The 17,713-nt window shown below is 39.0% G+C and overlaps 1 protein-coding gene across 7 annotated transcripts in view; it reads right to left on the bottom strand.

Annotated features, from left to right (window-relative positions):
* Positions 1-4,211: 4,211 nt before the first annotated feature.
* Positions 4,212-17,713, bottom strand: part of ZNF484 (zinc finger protein 484) — a 32,876-nt gene continuing 19,374 nt past the window's right edge. For all 7 annotated transcript variants that reach the window (XM_040449621.1, XM_040449625.1, XM_040449623.1 and 4 more), the window contains 2 exons: positions 15,885-15,977; positions 4,212-8,848 (listed from right to left, as the gene is read on the bottom strand). In XM_040449621.1, coding sequence (XP_040305555.1) covers positions 6,534-8,848; positions 15,885-15,977 — 2,408 coding nt within the window. In that variant the 3' untranslated portion in view covers positions 4,212-6,533. The remainder of the gene's footprint in view (positions 8,849-15,884; positions 15,978-17,713) is intronic.

The raw sequence follows: 17,713 nt of genomic DNA, 5'->3' as shown, positions 1-17,713 counted from the left end.
AAGCTTAACTAAGACTAGGAACTCAGAAACTATAATAGACAGACATATTTAAACATGTAAAAAATAAAATTGTGTGAATGAGAAAATATATACAAAGTCAAGAGTCAAGCAATAGTTTTCTTAAGAGTTATTACCATTGACATACAAAAAACTGTTACAAATTGACAATCCAAAAAAATAAATAAATAAATGGTATAAAAAGGCAACTCACAAAAGAGCAAGGTATATGGCCAAGAAACACTTAAAGAGGTACATTAATATGTAAATTAAAAGTAGTTATCACTTTGAAATCAGAAAACTTCTCCAAGTTAAAAAGTAACCACTATTTTTAGTATAGGGGAAACCGTTTTATACACTAATGTTGGAAATATGAAATGCAAGTCTTACTCCACAGAGATCTGGCAATTTCTTTAAATAAGAAAACACAGATGGGGCGCCTGGGTGGCTCAGTCAGTTGAGCATCCGACTTTGGCTCAGGTCATGATCTTGCTGCAGTTCATGAGTTTGAGCCCCGCTTCAGGCTCTGTGCTAACAGCTTAGAGCCTGGAGCCTGCTTTGGATTCTGTGTCTCCCTGTCTCTCTTCTCCTCCCCGGCTCACACTGTCTCTCTTTCAAAAATAATAAACATTTTTTAAAAAATTAAACAAAAACCACACTCATACGTGTGCACATATATTAATGGTCTATATGACCAAGTAAAAAGAAAACTATGAAGTTGACAACCATTGCTCATATGGTGACAGACTGTTGCAGTGGCTGGAGTTGCTAGAAGAGTGGAAAAAGTCCAAAATTCAATAAATAAAACATGTCACATTTACATAGTTTTATGTGTGTCTACACACATGTATGTGTTTCAACGTATTTAATTAAAAGAAAGGCTGATGTCTGGTGGGGACACTTCTGTCAATGAGTTGGCATTGTTCTCCATTGGGGTCTTCATTTAGTGGGCTCCTCTCCTGAGTATTGTCTTCTCCTACCTCTATATTATCTCTACCGCCTGGAGGATCCGCTCCTTAGAGGGGAGGCAAAAGTCCTTCTTACTATGGCAGCACCATGTTCACATACGTATGGCCCCTCACTCACTGGGCGAAGACCAGCTGGTCTCTGTCCTGTATGGTGTTGTCATTCCCGTGCTAAACCCCATCATCTGCCCTTGAAAGAATAAGGACATCAGAAAGGCCTTGAAAGTGGTGGCAGAAAAGGTAGCAGCCTTCAAATCTCATTTCCCTTGACTTGTACTGTTTCTTTTTCTATGATGATTAGTAATAGAAAATTACCCTACTGACACAATCTGGTTGTTTCTTGCCAACATTACTAATAAAACTCTAAGAATTAAAATTTCAATGATAAAACAAATGGGGCAAAATGTTAACAATAGATGAATTTGGGTAAAGGGATACTATATATTTTTTGTACTCTTCCTATTCTTGAAACACTTCTATCTGTTCTATGTTTTAAATGATTTCCACATAAAAAGTTTAAAAAGTTTTAAAAAAGGCAATTATTGGGCTGGCCTATTTGTCCCCACTGGTTTGAGACACAGGCATGAAATTTAACCAATAAACAAAATGAATTACATTTCTTGTGAAATTTGCTTCTATGGGAATACTTCTTCCTGTAACAAATTTAGTATCCTCCCAGTATGAAGTTTATGGCATTTTAAGAAAATGATGTATTTGGGTGCACCTGGGTGGCTCAGTCGCTTGAGCACCCGACTTCAGCTCAGGTCATGATCTCACGGTTTTTGAGTTTGAGCCCCACATCGGGCTCTGTGCTCTCAGTTCATAGCCTGGAGCCTGCTTCAGATTCTGTGTCTCCCTCTCTTTCTGCTCCTCCCCTACTCACACTCTGTCTCTCTCTGTCTCTCAAAAAATGCATAAATGTTTAAAAAAAATTTTTTTAAAGAAAATGATGTATTTGAAAAGAAAATTTGATGTATTAAGAAATGATTTAATTCTTCTCCATTATCTATGATGTCCAGTAAGATACAACTCATGGACAAAGACTTTTTGACATACAGCAACTCTGTAGGATAATTTACAATTGGTTCAAACTTACATGAGAAGCCTTTCTCATTTTCAGAAAATACACAATTTCACTCATGCACAAATACTGAATACTGAAAACTGGTTTCTGAATGAAGATATTTTCACACAAAGTGCATGAATTTTGTCTACTTCCAGCAGACATTTTATGATGATTTCTACGTGGTTCTTCAAGGAATTGCTTTTATAGGTTTCTCTCTCCAAAATGAGTTTCCGGGAAACAATAAGCTTTTGGCCTGTTATTTCTCTCATGTGTGAATTTGCTGACGTTCAGAAAGCTGACTTTTCAGCAGATGATTTTTCTGGTTATTGTATACATAAGGTTTCTCTCCAGCATGAATTCTCTGTTATGTAATGAAGTAATGATTTGTGAATGAAGCCCTACTCACATTTACTAAGATAGAAAACTACTCTCTCCTATGAATCACCTGATATATAAATGTTGGTTTGAGTTAAAGTTTTCTTACATCTACTGAATTCACAGAATAAGATTCCTTTTAAAAACTAAAGTACGTTGCTAATTAAATTTACATTGTAAAACTTTTTAAAAAGTTCTGCTGTAAATACAAATGAACTATATTAAAGTTCTGGCATAAAAAGATATGTCTAATTCACACTACTCTCCTTCTTGCACATGCATCCAATCTATACTATCCTTGGAGTTCCATCTAAGTAAATTAGCTCCCCCCATTCCACCCAGAACTGTTCCATCATCCATTCCCCAATTTCCAGTGCCCCTTCAAATATGTGAAGGCCCACAAAAGGAAGTCTTCCTTTCTCCTAGATGTTACCATGTTGACAGAAGGTAGCATATCTTCTTTTTTTGGCTTAGTAATGTAGAACTGTTGCATGTATGTATGTATTTATAAAGTTTATTTTGAGAGAGAGAGAGAGAGAGAGAGGAGGAGGGACAGAGAGGGGGAGGGAGAGAAGAGAGAATTCCATAGGCTTTGTAATGGCTATGGAGAGCCTGATATGGGGCTCAAGTTCACAAACCATGAGATCATGACCTGAGCCAAAACCAAGAGTTGGACACTAACTGACTGAGCCACCCAGGTGCCCACATTTTTTAAAAATGTGCCTGGGTGGGGCGCCTGGGTGGCGCAGTCGGTTAAGCGTCCGACTTCAGCCAGGTCACGATCTCGCGGTCCGTGAGTTCGAGCCCCGCGTCGGGCTCTGGGCTGATGGCCAGAGCCTGGAGCCTGTTTCCGATTCTGTGTCTCCCTCTCTCTCTGCCCCTCCCCCATTCATGCTCTGTCTCTCTCTGTCCCAAAAATAAATAAACGTTGAAAAAAATAAAATAAAATAAAATAAAAATGTGCCTGGGAATAAACAGGTTGAGAATCACTATCTCAGTGATCCTTCTAAATTAGTCTTTAAAATCCTTATTTTCAAACCCCTGGGCTCATACACCAGCCTTCATTAACTTAATTTCCTATTCATTACCCAAAGGAAAAAAGCCACACTATTAAAAAAGAAACATGACAGTCTCAATCTCCTTTTGCCAAAGATTGGCAGCTACCATAATAAAATCTGATACCACCACAGTCAGTTTTCTCTTAGGTTTCAAAGTTTACAAAATCTTCAACAAAACAGTAAATGCCTTAACTTTTAGCCACAAAAATAGGGAATGGTGTCACAAATCAGTGCATTTTCACTTTTAAATTAGCTTGGAAAATCCTGGTAATTTAAAAAATATATTTCTGGACTCCACACTCCTTAGAAAGGAACAGCTATTGGGGTGCCTGGGTGGCTCAGTCTGTTAAGTGTCCAACTTCGGCTCAGGTCATGATCTCACCATTTGTGAGTCTGACCCCACTCAGGCTCTGTGCTGACAGCTGGGAGCCTAGAGCCTGCTTCAGATTCTGTCTCCCTCTCTCTACCCCTGCCCCGCCTCCACTCTGTCTCTCTCAAAAATAAATAAACATAAAAAAAAAAAAAAAACTTTAAAAGAAAGGAACAGCTATCTCAGGGCATTGAAAACTTCTGCTAATGATTAGACAGAGCAGGTAGTACAGACAAGTACTTCCTTTGAGAACTAAAAATGGTGGAAGAAAATATTAAATATACTTAATTTTGTGATGGCACTGGAGAGCTACCAAGAAGTGAGAAAATACAGGAATAGGATTAGAGATAAGACATAACCTCTGGAGTCTGGGACTATTCAAAAGAGGTGTTTGCTAATTTTTAAAGCAAATACCGAAGAAGAGAGGTTAAGACAGTTTTTAACAAATTTATGGACTTAATGGGACAAATACTAAAATTAAGTTCCTTCACAGAATGAGGCACCTAGAAAATCTCCCCAAGTCCTACATCTCTAGGGTGAAAAACACCAGACAAGCCTTCCCTGGGACTGGAGCCCAGTCTCACACTCTCAGTACAAGACTGGACGAAGACAGGTAGGGGTGCTTATGCTCTTGCCTAGTCCTACCTGTTAGAGTCAAAGGCAAATCTTCTCTGGAAGATGATACCATCCAGACCACCTCAGTGTCTCTGCAGTGCCTAATATATAGTGCCTGGTAGCTGATTTAAAATTACCAGGTATAGGGGAAAACAAGCATTACCAAAATCTGAAACAACGAATGGAAAAAGGTTTACAGAGGGTCTAAATAATGGGGCAATCTCTAGACAAAGCAGAGGAAGACATGAAGCAGAAGCATACTTTGTATAGATAATAGCAAGAAATTTCCCAAAAGGTAAAGAAAAAAACCACCAAGCTACAGATTTAAAAAAAAAAAACACAGCAAACCCCAAACAAGCACACAGAAAATCACACCTAGGCATGCCACTGTGAACTGCTGGCAGCTGAAGATAAGACAAATTTTGAAGGAGGGAGAGAAAAGGGAAAAAAAGCACATTATCTTCAAAGGTACTTACATTGAAAGCTTATTTTCAAAAAAATAAAAAAAAAGGAAAACATGTATGGATTAATATAAATGAACATGGACTCAAATGACTGACCACATCAACTACACACAAAATCCAAATGCATGACGTTAATACCATGTAAACCAAGAGGGAAATAAAGGAGCTAATGTTCTAGCTCCTCACCTCATCTGGAAAGTGGAGAAGGGACTCATTTATTTTAGCCTTCAATGAGTGAAGTATGCATACAGTATTAATATCTGATGCAGTAAATTTTAAGGCAAAAAAGAACATCAGTAGCAATAAAAACAGACATTTCATAATAATTAAGTTTCAATTAACCAGAAAGAGTATAACAACTCTAAATCTGAATGTATGTAAAAACAAAGACTCAAAATATAAGAAAAAAATGGGTTGATCTACAGGAGAGACAAATTCACAAATATTCTGGAGGATGAAGCACTGCTTTTAGAATCTGTTAGGAAAAAAAAAAAGATTTTAAAAAGTCTGTAAGAATACAGAGGGTCTGCAAACACAATCGGATTAATTTGTAGACACTGGGAGGGGACAGAAGATTACTCTTCCAAAAGTGCAACCCTGTCTTCTTAGAAAACAAACTCAGATGTGAACAGTAGTGTCCCATAGTCACCTGGCACGTAATGGACATGCAGAGAATGTACCAACAAAACTTCCATGGAAGGAAAGAATTCTAGGTTTTGAAACCCATTTTCTTAATTTGTCTCTTTTCCAAACAGAAATTTTAAAAAATATAGACTTCTGTGGATGAGGCTGACAGTCCAAAGTGCTGACCTCTGGATCTGTGACCTGAGTCCCATGGCCTCAGGGCCAGTCCTGAGGTGACAAGTAAGGAGTCTGTGGGGCTGCTGTCTACCTCATTGGTCACTCTGGGGACACAGCTGGGATAACTTTATGCCTCTTGGGTGTGAGTTACCTAGGCCATGGCAGGGAATTAATAAATACAGGAACATACTGGTTAATAACTAAAGAGGCCTATGAATATTCAAGTAGGCCTGTGGTTCTGATTACCAATCTCAAAGTCAAATAAAAAAAGTGTTTATCCAAATTTCCACACACTAATAGATACTATAAATAATAAATAAGAGTGGCTTCTTCCAAAAGGGGGGGGAAAAGTCCTTTCTTTGTGTCTTTAATGTCAATTTTCACAAAAAACCTCTGGCTTCTCTTCATTATAGACCTGAACTGTCTATACTTTTGCCTTGATTTCAGCGTCCTTGGACGATGAAAAAATTTTTTTAGCTCTCTGCTCATTAAGAACTTCATTTAGTCAATATCGAATATTTTTGCTACCCAGGGCGTGAGAAGCTCAACAGCACTGAACTTATGAAGCTGCTTCTCCACAATATGAAACAAGAAAGACTAAGTCCTCTCCTTGCAGATTTGCTATTATTTCCAGGGGCTTGACAATTCCAGTACCTGTCCGGTAACTAAGTGTGGGCATCACACATCGCTTAAGCTCTTCCTCCCAAGTATCTCCCGCAAACGTGTAGCTGGACATCAGCTCTGTAATCCAGACATTCCTACTTCTGACCAGAGGTAAGGTGGCTTTGGTTACCTCCTGCTTCTTAGTCACATGGTAGCCTCTCATTCCTTGGTATCCCCACACCATGATTGTGGCACTGGACATGCTACTTTCCCAGTGTCAGATTTCTGATGTATCCTGAGCTGTGGCCTCCAGTTTAAGGCTTTCTTAAAGTCACTGCCTTTATAGGTCTTTTGTTTAGTATGAATTTTCTGGTGTTTAATAAGATTTGATCTGATAGTGAAGGCTTTTCCACACTCAGCACATATAAATGGTTTCTCTCCTGTGTGAATTCGATGATGCTCATGGAGTTGTGACTTCTTAATGAAGGCCTTCCCACAGTCACTGCATCCATAGGGTTTCTCTCCAGTATGAATTCTCCGATGCCGATTTAAGTGTGATTTCTGGATGAAGGACTTCCCACATTCAGTACAAATATAGGGTTTCTCTCCTGTATGAATCCTCTGATGCATAATTAGTGTTGATTTTCTTGCAAAAGCTTTCCCACATTCGCTGCACTCATAGTGTCTCTCTCCAGTATGAGATTGCTGATGTATATGGAGGCCTGACTTCCGAGTGAAGGCTTTTCCACAGTCACTACATTTATAGGGTTTCTCCCCAGTATGAATTTTCTGGTGCGTAAACAGATTCGATCTGTCAGTGAAGGCCTTTCCACACTCAGCACATCTGTAGGGTTTCTCTCCTGTGTGAATTTGCTGATGCACATGGAGTTGTGACTTCTTAGTAAAGGATTTCCCACAGTCACTGCATTCATAAGGCTTTTCTCCAGTGTGAATTCTCTCATGTGTAATAAAATGTGACTTGTGGAAGAAGGCCTTTCCACATTCAGTGCAAACATAAGGTTTTTCTCCTCTGTGAATTCTCTGATGCATACTTAGTGTTGACTTCTGGATGAAGGCTTTCCCACACTCAGTGCATTCATAATGTCTCTCTCCAGTGTGGCATTTCTGATGTATCCTGAGCCGTGACTTCCAAGTGAATGATTTTCCACAATCACTGCATTTATAGGGTTTCTCTCCAGTATGAATTTTTTGGTGTTTGATGAGATTTGACCTGTCAGTAAAGGCCTTCGCACATTCAGTACATATATAAGGTCTCTCTCCAGTATGAATTTTCTGGTGTATAATGAGATTTGTCTTGTGAGTGAAGACTTTCCCACATTCTGTACATATAAAGGGATTCTCTCCTGTGTGAATTCTCTGATGCACATGGAGTTGTGACTTCTTTATAAAGGATCTTCCACAGTCACTGCATTCGTAAGGTTTCTCTCCAGTATGAATTCTCTCATGTGTAATGAAATGTGACTTCCGTATAAAGGCTTTCCCACATTCAGTACATACATAGGGCTTTTCTCCCGTATGGATTTTCTGATGCATACTTAGTGTTGATTTCCTTGTGAAGGCTTTTCCACATTCAGTACATTCAAAGTGTTTCTCTCCAGTATAATTTTTTTTATGTATATTGAGATTTGAATTCTGAGAAACATTTTTCCCACATTCACTGTATTCATAGGGTTTTTCTCCAATATGAATTCCCTGGCATCTGAACAGATCTGACTTCTGGATAAAGGCTTTTCCATATTCACTGCATTTACAGTGATTCTCCTCAGTGTGAGTTTCCTCATGACTTGACTTGAGGCAAAAGTCCTCCTCATATTCAGTGCACCTATAGGGTTTCTCTCCTGTAGAAGCCTTCTGAGGTACAGCAAGTTGGGGCTTCTGAGTGAAGACTGTCTCATATTTGCTGCATTCATGCTGTTTCTCCTCAGTATAGATACTTTGATGTGCAAAGAGGTGTGACCCCTGGGTGAAAATTTTTACAGAATCAGAAAATAAATTGAGACTCTTCCCAGTATGAATTTTGTGATGTTGAATGAGAGCTTGCTTATGACTCAGAAGTTTCTTACACTGATTATATTCACAACCATTCATTTCTGTATGAGAATTCATAGGAGTGAAAATATTACCATATCCAATAATCTTATCAAGATTTTCTATTGCATTGTTTCTATAATTACATAAGCTTACAATAGGCTTCAAACTCCTTCCAAATGAGTCACAGTTCTGGAGTCTTTTTCTTGCAGGAACAAGGTATGTGTCTACATGATCAGTTTTCCCAGTGTCCTTATATTCACAGTCTCTCTCATTAGCTACTGTTTCCTTGTCAACAAAGGCGACATGACTTACACTTTTGTTCTGGTATTCCTCACATCTCTCCGTCTGTTTGTCATCTTGCCACAATTCTTCTAAAATGGAATAATATGGGTCATCTCTTGTAAAGAGATTAATTTTTTCAAACCGTATTGAAACTTCTTTAGACGTTCCCTGCTGTAAAGTTTTAAAACCAATATCCCCATCTAAAAAAGAAGGAAAAAATAAAAGACACAAAGAAGAGTTAAGAACATAGAAGGGATAATATATATAGGTGATTTAGGGTGAATACAGAGAACTGTGAGAAGCTTATATAAATTTAACAGATATGTATGCAAATATATAAAACATAAATAATACAGGATTTGTAATAGATTTATATGTGGGACAGCAGTAAAATGAACCCTTACAGTACACTTACTAAACAAGCAGTGGCAGCTAGATGTGCCAGGCACCGTCCTAAGTTCTATACTACCTCACGTAATCATCACACCCTTTCGCGCTTGGTCTCACCCTTGTCTTTATTTTACAGACGAGGAAACTGAGCCACAGAAGAGTCAGGTAATTTGCCTAGATCAAATGTTTAGTAATTGGAGAAGATGAGCCTCAAACTGAAGCCATGTCAGCTCCATGTACATTAGCAGAAATACACAGTAAGGTGTCAGAGGGGCAAAGTGACAAACTATGTGGCTTAAAAGAAACGTATGGGTCTAGCTTCTTAACATCCTCATTATTCTTATCCTATTATTCTAGTTATCCTTCATCCACTAATCTCCCACTTTCTCTTTCCCTATTAATCACTGTGCCCTAAACACCAATTTATTCATGCACAGTGAAACTACTGCAGCTTCAGTCATTCTGACTTAGCCAAATGGCAAAAAATATCTATGATTCGATTCTTTGTTCTGGTTTGGGGAGCAGAGATACATGCACTCAACAGGAGGCATATAACAGCAGACAGGGGTGGCTTTCTGAAGCAGGGCCTGAAAGCTGTCAATCAAAACCTGTCCTCTTCCTTTCTTTGGTTTACAAACCCACTGAGAGAAGAATTTGTCATGTGTTAGATAATAGGCAGTAACGTCAGTTGGGATCCATATACCTATGACAGGATAAACGTGGTGTTTTGAACAATGAAATCTATTAGTAGCACCTAAGATGGACTAGTAAAAAAATATGGAGGTAGCACATCCAAGTAAGGTTAGAATAAACTAAAGGCTTGAAGAAATATAGACATGGTTTTGAGTAAGAGGAGGAGGGCATCTAAGTGATATTTTCTAAAAGAGAAAAGTTAGTAAAAAGAGCAGAAAGAATTATTTGAGAAGATGTATCACAGGGAAAGTAAAGAACCACAATAGAACATGATGAAATTTTGAAAGGTGAGCTATCTACTCTTAGCATGCTGCACTGGACCTGCTCTTCCTTCATATAAGCGGCCACCAGATGGACCCTTAAATGCAAAAGCCATCAGTCATTCCCCTGAGTATTCTATACAAGGGCCAATGCTTGCTTGAGACACACAATCAACAGTGACAGCATTAAGATTCGTTTCCCTGAGCTGAGCCTAGTGATGATCACAATTTATGCTGGAATTGAGACCCTTCATGTCAATCTGAGACACACAACTGTCTCTAAATGGCAATTATAACTTTCAACTTGGGTTGGTTATACATATGACAGAGGCTCATAGGACTCAGCAAATGTAGCATAAAGCAGCAAAGTTCTAAGTATGTAGTCACCAGCAGGCAGGTGAAACTGATAGCAAAAGAGAAAAAAAAAAAAGACCCCTGTGGCACTGGTGATCATCTTGACATCCTGCTCACTGCACCAACTGTTAAGCTGCCTGCAAAGAAAGGATGGACCCCCACCCCAAATTTGGTTCAGATGTCAAGACCAAGGATGTAATACACACACCAACAAGGTATGAACAAGTTCATTACTTAGCACAAGCAGACAGGCTGACCACTCCTGTGCAGCTTCCCACCAGCACCGAGGGAGGGAGCACCTGTGCTTTCTTGTAGATTTGCCCAGATGTGGGGCAGAAGGCAAGGAGAGAGGGGTGAGGCTTAGGAGATGTCAGCAGTCAGACATCAAAAATGAAGTCAGATGTGACACCTAAAGCACAAGCCACAAAACCAAAATCAACAAGTAGAATTGTATCAAACTTAAAAGATTCTGTGCTCACAGTAAAAGAAACCAACAACAAAATGAAAGGAAAGCATACAGAATGGGAGAAGATATTTGCAACCATGTATCCAATAATAGGTTAAAATCCAAAATAGATTAAAAAAAAACCGTAAGACTCACTAGCAAAAAACCAAATAACCTAACTAAAAAATGGGCAAAGGACAAGAATATTCTATCTAGCAAGGCTGTCATTCAGAATAGAAGGAGAGGGGGTGCCTGGATGGCTCAGGTCATGATCTCACAGCTCATGAGTTCAAGCCCTGCATCAGGCTCTGTGCTGACAGCTCAGAGCTTGGAGCCTGCTTTGGATTCTGTGTCTCCAGCTCTCTTTGCCCCTCCCCTGCTTGTTCTCTCTCTCGTTATTTCCCTCTCACTTTCTCTCTCTCTCTCTCTCTCAAAAAAAATAAACATTAAAAAAATTAAGAAAAAAAAAAAGAATAGACGGAGAGATAAAGAGTTTCCCAGGCAAACAAACTTAAAGGAGTTCGTGACCACTAAACCAGCCTTGCAAGAGATCCTAAGGGGTACTCTGTGAGTGGAAAGCAAAGACCAAAAGTGATAAAGACAAGAAAGGAACAGAAAAATCTGTAGAAACAACAAAACAAGTAATAAAATGGCACTAAATACATATCTACCAATAATTACTCTGAATGTAAATGGATTAAACGCTCCACTGAAGATACAGGATGTCAGAATGGATAAAAAAAATAAGACCCTACAAGAGACTTGTTTTAGACGTAAAGATAGCTGCAGATTGAAAGTGAGGGATAGAGAAACACTTCCCATGCAAATGGACCTCAAAAGAAAGCCACAGTAGCAATATTGTTATCAGACAAACTAGATTTCAAACCAAGGGCACTATATCATCATAAAGGGGCCTATCCAACAAGATCTAACAATTGTAAATATTTATGTCCCCAACATGAGGGCACCCAAATATATAACACAATAACAAAAGTAAAGGAACTCACTGATAATGATACCATAATAGTAGGGGACCCTAACACCCCACCTACAGAAATGGACAGATATCTAAGCAGAAAATCAACAGGTAAGCAATGGCTTTAAATGACACACTGGACCAGATGGACTTAGCAGATATATTCAGAACATTTCATCCTAAAGCAGCAGAATACATACAGTTCTTCTCAAGTACATATGGAACATTCTCCAGAATAAATCACATTTTAAAATACGTGGAAACAAATGAAAATGAAACACGATGGTCCAAAACCTTTGTGATGCAGCAAAGGCGGTCCTAAAAGCAAAGTATATACCAATACAGACCTACCTCAAAAGAAAAAAATCTCAAATACACAACCTAACTTTACACCTAATGGAGCTAGAAAAAGAACAACAAGCAAAGTCTAAAGCCAGCAGAAGAAAGGAAATAATAAATATTAGAGCAGAAATTATATAGAAACAAACAAACAAACAAACAAAAAAGACGATACAATGGATCAATAAAACTAGGAGCTGGTTCTGTAAAAAAAATTAATAAAACTGATAAACCCCAAGCCAGACTTATCAAAAAGAAAAGAGAGAGGACTCAAATAAATAAAATCACAAATAAAAGAAGAGAAATAACAACTAACACCAAAGAAATACAATTACAAGAGATTATGAAAAACTATATGCCAACAAATCGGACAACCTGGAAGAAAAGAATAAATTCCTAGAAACATAAACCACTATAACTGAAACAGGAAGAAACAGAAAACTTACACAGACCTACAGCCAACAAAGAAACTGAGTCAGTAATCAAAAAACTTACAACAAACAAAAGTCCAGGGCCTGATGGCTTCACAGGGGACTTTTTTTTTTTTAAGTTTAAGGGGAAAGTGGGTGATGGGCATTGAGGAGGGCACCTGTTGGGATGAGCACTGGGTGTTTTATGGAAACCAATTTGACAATATATTGTATGTAATATTTAAAAGATTCTCTCTCTCCTCTTCTGCCCCTCCCCCACTTGTGTTTTCTCTCTTTCTCTCTCTCTCTCTCTCTCTCAAAAAAAAAAAGATATATGACAGGCTGACTGGTACATGAAAAGATGCTAACTGATCATCAGGGGAATGTGAATTAAAACCACAATGCGAGGGGCACCTGGGTGGCTCAGTCGGTTGAGCATCCGACTTGGGCTGAGGTCATGATCTCACAGTCCATGAGTTCGAGCCCTGCATCAGGCTCTGTGCTGACAGCTGAGAGCTTACAGCCTGCCTCGGATTCTGTCTCCCTGCCCCTCCCCTGCTCATGCTCTGTCTCTCTCTCTCAAAAATAAATAAAAACATTAAACACACACACACACACACACACACACACACAATGCAGTATCACTTCATGCCTGTTGGAATTTCCATCATCAAAAAGACAAGAGATTACAAATGCTGGCACAGATGTGGAGAAGAGGGAGCCCTTGTGTACTGTTGGTGAGAGTATAAACTGGTACAGCCACTGTGGAAAACAGTACAGAGGATCATCAAAAAATTAAAAATAGAACTGTCATCTGATCCAGCAATTACACTTCTGGGAATATATCCAAAGGAAACAAAAACACTCATACAAAAACATATCTGCAACCCCACATTCCCTGCAGCAATATTTACAACAGTCAAGACATGGAAACAACCTAAGTGTCCATTGATGAATGAATGGATAAAGGTGTAGTGTACATATACAACAGAATATTATTCAGCCATAAAAAAATGAGGAAATCCAACCATTCGCAACTACGTGGATGGATCTGAAAGCATTACGCTAAGATAAGTGACAGAAAGATAAACACTACATAAGTGATAATCTCACTTACACGTGGAATCGAAAAAAAACTAAATTCATAGAAAGGAAATCAGACTTGTGGGTACCAGAGGCAGAGGGTAGGAGAAGGGGACTGAAGGAAGGTGGTCAAAGATACAAAACTCCAGTTATAAGCACCAAGGACATGATGCACAGTATGGAGACTAGAGCTAACATTCCTATACAGCATGTAGGAAAGTTGTTGAGAGTGATCCTAAGTTCTCATCACAAAGAAAAAACAATTCTCCCTTTTTTCCTTCTTTTCTTTTTATTGTATCTATATGAGCAGATGGATTTTATCTGAACCTATGGTTCATTTCACAGTATATGCAAATCAAACCATTATGTTGTTTATACAGTGATATATGACATGTATTTCTCAATAAAATTGGAAAAATAAAGTCAGAATCTATTAGATATATGATGAGATGTTCAAAATATTTCATTAGAGAAACACAAATTAAAGTAATAACTAGAAATTATAATCTATTGGATTAGCCAAATTATTAGAAATTCTTAGAAACTGGGGCAGGGATGGAAAGAAACTGATTCCTTGTACACTCATGGGACTGTAGAATAACACATTCAACCTAGAATAATGTGGTCATACTTCATCAAATATTATAACCCAATGATAAAGAAATCCCATTACTCTTCCTCAAGAATTCTCATTACCAAAGAATAATTCATGAAGAAATTTATTCCAGTACTAATTGTAATAGCTGGGAGGCTGGACAAGTAAAATGTGATGTCTCTCCACACTATGGGATGCTATGCATCAGTTAGAAGCAATGAACTAGATGGGGCACCTGGGTGGCTTAGTCGGTTCAGCATCCGACTTCAGCTCAGGTCATGATCTCATGGTCCATGGGTTCCAGCCCCGTGTCGGGCTCTGTGCTGACAGCTCAGAGCCTGGAGCCTGCTTCGGATTCTGTGTCTCCTTCTCTCTCTGCCCCTTCCCTGCTTGCACTCTGTCTCTGTCTCTCTCTCTCTCTCTCAAAAATAAATACACATTAAAAAATATTTTAAAAAAAAGAAGCAATGAACTAGAAAAACACATTGCAACATGAGCCAATTTAGTGCTAAGAGGAAAAAAAAAAGACACTGAGTAGGACATATAGCACAGTACCCAGAGTACCATTTCTACAAATTAAAAATACCAACAATTTAAATTTTACAAACACTCACAAATTCAAGGTTTGAGAGCAAACATATCAATTACATTAGAACAGTTACCTCTAAGGATAAAAACAAATATGGGGACTGAGAATTAAAAGAGAGAAATAGGGGCGCCTGGGTGGCGCAGTCGGTTAAGCGTCCGACTTCAGCCAGGTCACGATCTCGCGGTCCGTGAGTTCGAGCCCCGCGTCAGGTTCTGGGCTGATGGCTCAGAGCCTGGAGCCTGTTTCCGATTCTGTGTCTCCCTCTCTCTGCCCCTCCCCCATTCATGCTCTGTCTCTCTCTGTCCCAAAAATAAATAAACGTTGAAAAAAAAAATTTAGAATAAAAGAGAGAAATAAAGAAACAAAATGGGGGAGGGGAATGTTAGGTACATTGATAATGACATTAACTACAAACCAAGGAATATAATTAACTCAATTTCCTGTAAACAAAGTACAGAAACTTTTTGTAAAATGTCAAAATAAGTAAATTAGTTAGAAAGGTGAAGTCAGTGTTGTGTTACACTAGCCAAGTAAAAAGAGAATGTCAGGAAACATAAACTAAAGTCATAAATGGTAAAATGCTGCCCCCCAAATGTAGTAATGGTACTCTCCAAGTCAACAGCTGGAGGAGAGACATGGGACATGATACAGGAGGGCACCTCTAAGTGACAATTCGGAAGCATTAAGGGGAAAGAGAGAAAATGAAAAGAAACCAGCAATAGCGTAACCCACAGTAATATTTTAAAAAGGTAAATCAATGAGTATCTAAATGTGTAAGAGAAGGATTTAAGACCATGATGTGATGGAGGTAAAGAGAATAGAAATGCTAGAGAAAGGGAGAAAAACCATAAAGCAGGATCCTAGATCCAAATTAGGAGCAATTATAGAACATTCCCTCCTAGAAAGTCAAGGAAAGAAAAAGACACTGATACAGGAAGGGGCCTTAAGGTAGGAATGGCCTTCAGATATCTAGGGACTGCACCCACGCCACCATGCAGTTCCAAAAGTGCAGAATGTTACAGAAATGTCCTACTGACAGTGCCCCACAAGCCCAGCTGCTGCCCATACAACACACTCTCCATGCTCTCAGTCCCCTACTCACTGAGACAGTTGTGACTTGAAATGTCACCATCCAGCACACATGGCTCTTCTTGTTCCAAGTTGAAAATGACTTCTGGTTTGGGAACCTGACACCCTATCAACAGAAAATGACAAAAGACTTGCTTTCAGAGGCCATTCAATGAAGCATTCCATTTACTTTTCAGAAAAGTTCATGCAGAATAGAGGTATATTCATAACACACCAAATGGACAATTACTAACGTAGAACAAATAGGATAAGCTATTACACACTTCAGATGACCTGCAGCCATTTTTTATACAAAATTTATTGTCAAATTGGTTTCCATACAACACCCAGTACTCATCCCAACAGGTGCTCTCCTCAATGCCCATCACCCACTTTCCCCCCACCCCTCAACTCCCATCAACCCTCAGTTTGTTCTCAGTATTTAAGAGTCTGTTATGGTTTGCCTCCTTCCCTCTCTGTAACTTCCCCCCCCCCCACCCCTTCCCTCCCCTCTGGTCTTCTGTTAAGTTTCTCAGGATCCACATATGAGTGAAAACATATGCGATCTGTCTTTCTCTGCCTGACTTATTTCACTTAACATAACACTCTCCAGTTCCATCCACGTTGCTACAAATGGCCAGATTTCATTCTTTCTCATTGCCAAGTAGTATTCCATTGTATATATAAACCACATCTTCTTTATCCATTCATCAGTTGATGGACATTTGGTCTCTTTCCATAATTTGGCTATTGTTGAAAGTGCTGCTATAAACATTGGGGTACAAGTGCCCCTATGCATCAGCATTCCTGTATCCCTTGGGTAAATTCCTAGCAGTGCTATTGCTGGGTCATAGGGTAGCTCTATTTTTAATTTTTTGAGGAACCTCCACACTGTCTTCCAGAGTGGCTGCACCAGTTTGCATTCCCACCAACAGTGCAAGAGGGTTCCCATTTCTCCACATCCTCTCATCTATAGTCTCCTGATTTTTTTCATCTTAGCCACTCTGATTGGCGTGAGGTGGTATCTGAGTGTGGTTTTGATTTGTATTTCCCTGATGAGGAGTGACGTTGAGCATCTTTCCATGTGCCAGTTGGCCATCTGGATGCCTTCTTTAGAAAAGGGTCTATTCACGTCTTCTGCCCATTTCTTCACTGGATTATTTGTTTTTCGGGTGTGGAGCTTGGTGAGTTCTTTACAGATTTTGGATACTAGCCCTTTATCCGATATGTCATTTGCAAATATCTTCTCCCATTCCGTCAGTTGCCTTTTAGTTTTGCTGATTGTTTCCTTTGCAGTGCAGAAGTTTCTTTATGTTTATGAGGACCCAAAGTTCATTTTTGCTTTTAATTCCCTTGCCTTTGGAGATGTGTCAAGTAAGAAATTACTGTGGCTGAGGTCAGAGAGATTTTTTTCCTGCTTTCTCCTCTAGGGTTTTGATGGTTTCCTGTCTCATTCAGGTCCTTCATCCATTTTGAGTTTATTTTTGTGAATGGTGTAAGAAAGTGGTCTAGTTTCATTCTTCTGTATGTTGCTGTCCAGTTCTCCCAGCACCATTTGTTAATGAGACTGTCTTTTTTCCATTGGATATTCATTCCTGCTTTGTTAAAGATTAGTTGGCCATATATTTGTGGGTCCAATTCTGAAGTCTCTATTCTATTCCATTGGTCTATGTGTCTGTTTTTATGCCAATACCATGCTGTCTTCATGATTACAGCTTTGTAGTAGAGGCTAAAATCTGGGATTCTGATGCCTCCTGCTTTGGTCTTCTTCTTCAAAATTACTTTGGCTATTTGGGGTCTTTTGTGGTTCCATACAAATTTTAGGATTACTTGTTCTAGCTTCGAGAAGAATGCTGGTGCAAT

Source organism: Herpailurus yagouaroundi, unplaced genomic scaffold, assembly GCF_014898765.1.
Source record: "Herpailurus yagouaroundi ecotype Mexico unplaced genomic scaffold, PumYag 199, whole genome shotgun sequence".
Taxonomy (NCBI): domain Eukaryota; kingdom Metazoa; phylum Chordata; class Mammalia; order Carnivora; family Felidae; genus Herpailurus; species Herpailurus yagouaroundi.
The sequence above is the reverse complement of the archived record's forward strand: the minus strand, read 5'-3'. Positions and strand labels throughout refer to the sequence as shown.